This window comes from Trachurus trachurus (genome assembly GCF_905171665.1).
Source record: "Trachurus trachurus genome assembly, chromosome: 16".
NCBI classification, from domain to species: Eukaryota; Metazoa; Chordata; class Actinopteri; order Carangiformes; family Carangidae; genus Trachurus; species Trachurus trachurus.
The window spans coordinates 34,123,033-34,131,998 of NC_139902.1; the positions used below are offsets into that span (position 1 = coordinate 34,123,033).

The 8,966-nt window shown below is 41.7% G+C and overlaps 1 protein-coding gene across 1 annotated transcript in view; it reads left to right on the forward strand.

The window, feature by feature from the left end:
- Nucleotides 1–1,484: 1,484 nt before the first annotated feature.
- thbs3a (thrombospondin 3a) overlaps nt 1,485–8,966 on the forward strand; it is a 65,587-nt gene continuing 58,105 nt past the window's right edge. Inside the window, exon 1 of the mRNA XM_083989477.1 lies at nt 1,485–1,597. Within this exon, the coding sequence (XP_083845603.1) occupies nt 1,517–1,597 (81 nt within the window). The 5' untranslated portion in view covers nt 1,485–1,516. The remainder of the gene's footprint in view (nt 1,598–8,966) is intronic.

Sequence of the window (8,966 nt, forward strand, 5' to 3'; positions counted from 1 at the left end):
GGAATTGTATGTGTACCGGTATGTGTGAGTGTGGAGCGCAAGGGGCATCGTTGGTTGACGCACATATACTTTGGTGTTGTTATGTTTGATGCCCTGCTCTCCTTGTGCTGCAGGTGAGAAAAGGAGGAGAGAAAAAAGCTTGAATGAGAATGACAGCGGTACACAGGGGATGTAGCCTATTATAATGAATAAAGTTATATTTGATTTAGTTTTGACCATCCAATGGCTTCAGAAATGAATTCATATATGATACATGCTGGCAGTGGTGCTCTGATGGTCCTAATGTTTTTTCCTTCTAATTAAGACATCCATTGTAGTGGTTTATTACATAATGCACCAAATTATTACATTTTCTTCATAAAAAAGTGCAACACCCGCAATTTGTAATAAGTGACGCAAAATGTGACAACTTATTACAAAATGCGGCAAAGTTTATTACATATTGCGTTCAAGATTTTTATTACAAAATGTGGCAGATTATTACAAAATGCAGCGTTATTACATAATGCGGCTTTACAGGGTTCAAGTCGGATCTTTGTGTGCAGCCAGTCGTGCTTCAGAAAACATACATTGAAAAAATAAATGATCAGAAGTTTCAATATTATCACACAATTCACATTTGTTTGTTTCAAAACCAAATCTCTATTGTAATAGTTCACCAGATGGGTAAGCTATTACACATTCACAAATTTTTTTGAATGTCGTTATACCTATTTGTTCTGGATGGAACTAGAAGACATGTTAAATTTTTGACAGATATCAAGATTAAACTTTAAAAAAAAAGATATTTCTCACTTATGATGAAAAAAAACTTGTTTTTGTTGAATCTTTTTATTTTACAAGGAGAATATTACATCCATAAATGTAAATGGTCATCCAAAAAACCAAATTTTTATGAGTTTAAAATAGAAATCAGATATTATATACAGCTACTACAAAATATGAAAGACAGAAAATCTATAAAAACCTTGGAATATTATAAATGATTACAAACAACTATATGATTTAATAATACCTATTATATATAATATAATATTAATAGCCTACCCCTTTCTATATGTATATATTTTGGGGTTTATTTGTTTATTGTATGTTTATTGTTTGTATGTATGTATGTTCACTTATGATGAAAAAAAACTTGTTTTTGTTGAAAGAAATATGACATCCATAAATGTAAATGGTCATCCAAAAAAACAAAAGTTTATGAGTTTAAAATAGAAATCAGATATCATATGCAGCTACTATACTGTATGTATGTATGTATGTATGTATGTATGTATGTATGTATGTATGTATGTATGTATGTATGTATGTATGTATGTATGTATGTATGTATGTATGTATGTATGTATGTCTTAATAAAAGAAAGAAAGAAAGAAAGAAAGAAAGAAAGAAAGAAAGAAAGAAAGAAAGAAAATACACATTGTAAACAGAGAGGCTCTTATTTTGGTGGTGCACGCTGCGCTGACGTTGGCAGTTTCTCTTCCGGGGTGAAGGGTTCACTTCCGGTAGAAAGATGGCGGCGCCGGACGAGTTGTTTTGCTGGGAAGGAGACTGGGGTCTACCGTCCGTCAGCACCGACTGTCTGGTGGTTCTGGTGAGTTTCCGTTAACACTGAACCGGACCGAACCGGACCAAACCGGACTGAACCAGACTGGACTGAACCGGACTGAACCGGATCAGACCGGTAGACCGACTGTTGGTCAGAGTCTTCCCCGGCGGAGACGCGCGGTTCCCGGCTGCTCTGCGGGTCAGAGAGCGGCGCCGGTACCGACGGTCGGTGTTAGTCATAGATGTTTATACTGAGTAATAATCAGTATTTACAGTACAGGTCAGAAGTTTGGACACACTCAATGCATTTCCTTTATTTTCATGACTATTTACATTGTAGATTCTCAGTGAAATTCCACTAATGAACCCTGACAAGGCTTCACACCACCTGTGAAGTGAAAACCATGTTCAGGTCAGGTAACAGGTTCACCTCTTGAAGCTCATCAAGAGAAGCCAAGAGTGTGCAAAGCAGTAATCAGAGCAAAGGGGGGCTACTCTGAAGAAACTAGAACTGGTGGGGGCAGAGATAGAGGAGGAGGAGGAGGAGGAAGAAGGAGAGGAAGAAGAAAAGAAGAAAGAGAAGACAAAGAAGAAAAGAAAAAGTGTTTTCAGTTCTTTAATTTCACACTTTTGTGTTAATTCCACATGTGTTCATTCATAGTTTTGGTGCCTTCAGTGAGAATAAAGGAAACACATTGAATGAGAAGGTGTGTCCAAACTTTTGGCCTGTAGGCCTACTGTATCTACTGAGTATATAGTCAGTATATACAGTACATCTATGGGTGTTAGTCCGCTGGTTCTGGTGGTTCTGGTGGTTCTGGTGGTTCTGGTGGTTCTGGTGTTGGTTCAGACAGAAACGGGTCAGAGGTCCTGGTCCAGCTGCTCATGTCACCGTTAAACCGGCGCTGAAGTTTCAGTTTAACGTGAGGTCTGACGTCAGAGTTTACTGATGCGTGGAGGTCTCAGAGTAAAGATGACGTCAGAGAGAAGTGCTGTCAAGGTTCAAGGTTTTTATTTTATTTGTGTCCCCGTAGGGCGATTGTTGTTGCAGTGAGTAAAAAGAACACAGATACAAGACACACAATTAAAAAAGGGGCGGGGGGGTAAAATACAGTGTGTTGAAACAACAACAGTGGCACAACTAAAAAAAAGCCCATAAATGACCGGAAAAGTGCATCAGTGAGTTTTATCACTCTGCTTAGTGCAGTTTTTGACTTGATGTTGAGGTTTCCGAACCAGCAGAGGAGAGAAAAGGTCAGCACAGATTCAACATGTGATTTGTAGAATAAAATCATCAGGGACTTATCAATCTGAAACTTGGAAAGTTTCCTCAAACAAGACGGTCGTTGCTGGCATTTCTTTTGCAGGTTATCTGAGTGGCAAGTAAAGTTGAACTTATTATCCAGATAGAAGAGTCCCAAGATATTTGTAAGTTTCAACGATGTCTACTGTCTGGCCTGTGATGATGGTTTTTTGGTTGGTGTTTTGGGGCTTGAGTCTAAAATCAATGCACATGTCCTTAGTTTTCTGTACATTTAGTTGCAGAATCAGTGCCAGTAGATCTACGGAACCCTGGTCGGGTCAAACGTGCGGTTCTGGTTCTGGTTCTGGAGTCTCAGACCCTCGGTGCTTCCTGTTGAACCAAAGTGGGAGGACGTTACGTTACGTTACGCTACGTTACTCTACGTTACTCTGCGTTACGTTACGTTACGTTACGTTACGTTACTCTGCGTTACTCAGACTGCAGTAAACACAACAGTGGTTATATTTTCCTTTCTCTCTGTTTATTTAGTTTCTTAATGATCTGGTGTTGTAGTGAACTCAGCCTCCTCCATCACAGTTACTTTACGTTATTACATTCATCCAACTGGTTCTTTCTTGTTCTGCTTTCTAGCTTCAGTTTTTGTCCAAATCTCCTCCAAACATTTAGTTTCTTCATCAGACCACTGCAGATTATTTTCCTGCTCAACGTCACACTATTATTTTGGTCTGAACGAGCACAATTTTATTAAATCTAAGGCTGCGAGTCAGCGTGCCACACATCTGAACAGGAAACATTAAATAGAAAATCTAGACATTCATTCATTCTGTTAGAGCAGAAATATTAGAAACTAGAGCCCCAGGTTGAATTTACCTGAAATTGCCCTTTAACATTGTACTAAACACCGAGGAATGAGCTCAGTATGATAATTACCAATTTGCCAGATTCTAATTTGTCCGTTTTTTTTTTTTTTTCAATTCAATTATTCAATTCAAATTCAAAATAGGACAAGAGGACAGCCTAGGAAGACATTTCATTCTATAGATAGATATAGATGTTTTTGTCAGAATAATAATTGAATTCAGTTTGAATAATTATAAATATATCTATGAAATTATATTTACCTAAAGTGTTCTATGTGTTTTTGTTAGTGTAGTGCTGCATCTTTTCAGTCGTTTCTCTGAACCGGTTCAAACGAGCTGCAGAGAGCTGGAATAGTTCTTCATACGACCACCAGGTGGCTCCAGAGCCTCTCTCTACACACACACACACACACACTCACACACTCACACACTCACACACTCTGCTCTGACTTCACACCTGTATCAGCTGCAGTGAGACCAGACATCCAGATGTTTCCTGGTAGACAGTTTCACCGCTCTGACAACCTGTAAAGACTCACTGTTGTATTTTACACATCACTAAGTGCTTTACAAGTTGTAACCACTCCTATGCACGCACACACACACACACACACACACACACACACACACACTCAGACAGCTGTGAACGCTCTTTAAAGCAGAACTATGCAGGATTTGGGCTGTAATTATTGTGGCTCAGAGACACTGTGAGTACGAGATAAGAACGCTATGAGATAATAATAACACAACGTTACCACACAGAGTTGTTTTAGAGGGAAATTCATGCAAAACCACTGATGCACGTTGCCTTCAGGGACAGTTTTTCATCAACAGTCTCTGTATTTCCCTCTAAAACAACTCTGTGTGGTAACGTTGTGTTATTATCTCATAGCGTGGTGAATGTGCAGGTCACAACTTGTCCACCAGAGCGTTGTGGAGTTGTTGGATTGTGCACTGCAAAAACTCAAAATCTTTCCAAGAATATTTGTCTCATTTCTAGTCTAAACTAATCTCTTTCCACTTAAAATAAGACTCATCACCTAAAAATGAACTTGTTTTTAGATCATTTTCACTTGTTTCAAACAAATTTTCACTTGAAATAAGTAGAAAAATCCACTTATAAGACAAATATTCTTGGTAAGATTTTGAGTTTTTGCAGTGTGTATTTGATGAGGGAAACCAAGAAATCCCATAATGAGCCTCCGTAGCGTAGCTCTGAGCAGCTCACGGCTCTGCTCCGCCGTTCTAAAAACAGCTTGCACCGACAATTAAAGGTAACGAACCTACTGCTATGACTATAGGGATTATGGCAATGGGGGAATTTGACTAAATGTTGAACTATCCCTTTAAAAAAAAAAATTAATTAGTCGTTGATGAGTTGTTTAATATCGACTATTTACATTATAACAGTGATAGTCAAGTTATTGGTGAAACTCCTCATCATGTGGTTCAGGCTGAAGAACGGAGGACGTCGTGTCTTTAAGTAGAGGGGGGAGGGGGGAGGAGGTCGTCACGGCGACCACCCACAATGCTCCGGGGCCACCGGCGCTGGTTGTTTCCATGACTGATGTATGTGGTGGTGGTGGGCGTCATGGTGACAGCAGCAGCAGCGGCGGTGCAGCCTGCAGACCGCGCTCAGGGCAGCGCTGCTCCTGATGCTGATTAGAGCCGACAGAAACATGTTGGTGTTGGACGGAGATCTGAGGCCGCAGCAGCAGTGCACTCTGGGTAATGACGGCTCTCCTCCTCGCACAGCGGTCGGAAAAAACACTGATGATCTGCTGCTTTTTCCAAGAGCTGCTGCTGCCGTGGAAACGGCTGCTGCTGCTGCCGTGGAAACGTCCCACAGAAGCTCCTCTGTCTGGAGCAGCAGCAGCTCACCTGGTCCTGGTTTACTGTAAACCACTTCCTGTTTACGGCCTCCCGTTGCCCTGACGACCCAGGCTGCGTCCGTCTGTGTCAGAGAAAGAAAGTAAACCAATCCCTTTAAAGGAGACACATTCTGCCCCCTTTTCCCACCAGTTAAAGGTCCAGTCTGTAAGAATGTGGGTAAGACCGTGACATGAGAGTGGGAGAATCAGTTGAACTGACGAAGCCTCTTGGATGAGAGGTGAAACATCTTCCTAGACAAAATAACCGAGTCCAGTTGTGTTTGATTTAAATTTCTTTGGGGATATCTACAGGTCTACAGCTCTAGGTCACTGAATTGTTAGACTACACTACAGTAGCCATTTCAATTTGCGCATCTGTGTGTTTTCCTTTTTATTTTTTCATATAATATTCATTTATATGCGGATCAAGAGTGGGCGAGTGAGCAAGCGCGAGAGAAACAGCAGATGCACCAGATGCAGATGAATTATCAGCCTCTGAGTGCAGCCACGTCTGTCTCTGCTCCTCATTGACTCCAATACAAAGATTTTCTGAGAGAAGCAGAACGGACCCCTGTTTTAAACTCGGAAGTGTCTCCAAAATATTTACTGTAGAAACACCAAAATCATATCAAATCGTTCAGTAAGTCCTTACAGCACCGTTGAGCTGTGTTTTGTTCTGATAGGAGTTACCGTTTTGTCACAGTAAGCCCAAATGTGAGACCAGTGCAGAGGCAGAAAATCCCTCTTTTTCTCCACGTTTCTGTCTGTCTCAGCCTGGGGGGCCCCTATCGTCATGACAACCACCTCAAGTTGCCGTGGTAACCTCTGAGCCTCAGGACAGAGCTCGTTAACTTCTTAAACAATCCACCTGGCGCTCGTTAACATGTTTATAAACACACACACAGTTAACCTAATGTGGTTACAGCTCCTCCATATCAGTGCTTATAGAAAGATGATCATGTGTCTGTCTGATCAGCCCTGTCTTGACCTTAAGATCGTGGGTTTGATTCCCATGTTGACAGAGATGGTATACCTTTTCAGACCAGTTGATGAACTGAAAGAAAAAAGTGTGAATAACGTACAACAGTTTTTTGATTCCTTGTTACTGAAAAAGTAGTAAAAGTTATTTAAAACGCCGTTATCCCCATCACTACCCACGGCCAATCAGAAGCTGTAGCTCACTGTGATGTCACAGCCTCAGAGCTGTGACATCACCAAAATAAAATATTTCATAAATCCGTATTTGACTGAAGGTGAATCACAGCTGCTACAAATGAAAGCTTTCTGGTTCCTTAGAATGAGTTGTTACAAGTCTTTACAAATACATAAGTGGGCGACGCACTGAACCGAGGCGGCCATGTTGCATCGTGACCGTAGGTAACCACGGAAACGGCCTGTTAAAACTGTCACCACTGTGTAGTGTGAGGAAGGACGGAGGCACCACTGGTGTTGCATTCAGGTGCAGTCAGGCAGACGGCCGTCGGCAAACCAACCGGATGTCATTTTACTAAAACAATACCACATCACCATGACAACATGTTGTCACGGACCACTTGTTTACATAGACGCTTGTTTATCCTGTTACATGCAGCGTCTGTTGTCTGTCTGACGTCTGCCCGATTTCACGTGAATGCAACATCAAGAATACGTTCAGATATGCAACCGCACCGCTAGATGGGGGGAATTCCTACGTACTATACCTTTAAACTTCAAGTCTCAGTTGTTTAAATGACAGAAATCTGTTTGGATTTACTTAATCCAGATAAGATTTTATAGCCGATTCATTAAAAAAAAAAAAAAAAAACAGTTTGTTTTCACTTTAAAGTTTAAAATGAGACAGATAAAGCTGCAAAACTATAAAATAACCACTGCATTCAAAATAAAAACCTATAGACGCTTGTTTATCCTGTTACATGCAGCATCTGTTGTCTGTCTGACGTCTGCCCGATTTCACGTGAATGCAACATCAAGAATACGTTCAGATATGCAACCGCACCGCTAGATGGGGGGATTCCTACGTACTGGGGCTTTAAAACCAGCTTCCTCGGGTTGATTCAGGTCAACACAGCACTGACATCACCTCTGACATCACTTCTGACATCACAGCAATGACATCATCACTGACATCATCACTGACCCCCATGTTCTGCTTCAACAGGTCAGAGGTCAGAGGTTAAAACTGTTGAGCGGCTTTCAGCAGCTCTGAGTTCACTCACTGCAGCTGTGTGTGTGTGTGTGTGTGTGTGTGTGTGTGTGTGTGTGTGTGGTTGTGTGTCTGTGTGTATCTGTGTGTGTGTGTGTGTGTGCGCGCGCTCCCTCCCTCTGTGGAACAAACGACTTCATGGCTGCTTCAGATTTATGAGGAAATTCTTTCTCATTTTTCCTGGTTGTAAAACTGAGTGAAGTTCGACTCAGAGGAGACGTTTGATTTCTGCTCCGGGACGACTGACTCACTCACTGCAGCCGGGAGGAGACTCACTACATGTAAACAACAGTGTCAGTACCTGATTGGTTCCCAGAAAAAACATGTTTCCACGGAGACAGTTTCCATCCAGAATGAGTCTTTCAGGTTTTAACTGTTTAATCTGATCTGATGGTGACCTGTGGTGTAAAACATAGATATATACAGGGGCGGTGTGTGGCGCCTGCATGTCATTCCCCCTCTCTCTGCCTCCCCCTTTCCTGTCTATCTCACGATGTAGGATAAAAAGCCAAAAAATATACTAAAAAAAAAAAAAAAACATAGGCCTAGATATATGTTGTCCATTGGAACGATGCGTCAACGTGGCGGCCATCTTGGTCAGGGGGAAGCCGTGTCTACTTCCTGCATTAGAGGTCTATCAACCATTAACATCACCACAACTCACTGAATATTCAACCGGTTCTCAAGCCGTTTGGTTTATTATAAATGTCAGATATATATTTATGATTTTATTTTTTATATTAAACATACACTTCCATACTCAGACACACACCCACATGCACACCAACACTGAAATGTGTTCTACAGGGTCTGACTGCTGGTCAGATGTTTATAGTCTATGGTCAGAAAGCCCTTACCAAGATGGCCGCCGTGTTGACGTACCTGACAAGCCTGAATGCAGCATCTATTGGCGCATTTCCACTAGCACGGTTCGGCTCGGTACGGCACGGCTCGGCGCACTATTGCGTGTTTCCACTAGCACGCAGTACCTGCAACCGGGTACATTTTTGGTATCACCTCAGCCCTGGTTCCAAGCGAGCCGAAGCGTTACTAAAACATGACGTCAGCCGACTGCCTTCCACTGATTGGCCGATGAGTGTCGTCACTGGAAGCGACGACCGACAACAGAAATGTTCCTGCTGAAGCCTGAAGCCTGTTATTATCAGATAATTTCTAATATTGAGACTGGCTCTGTTATTACGTGACTTTATTAAGTT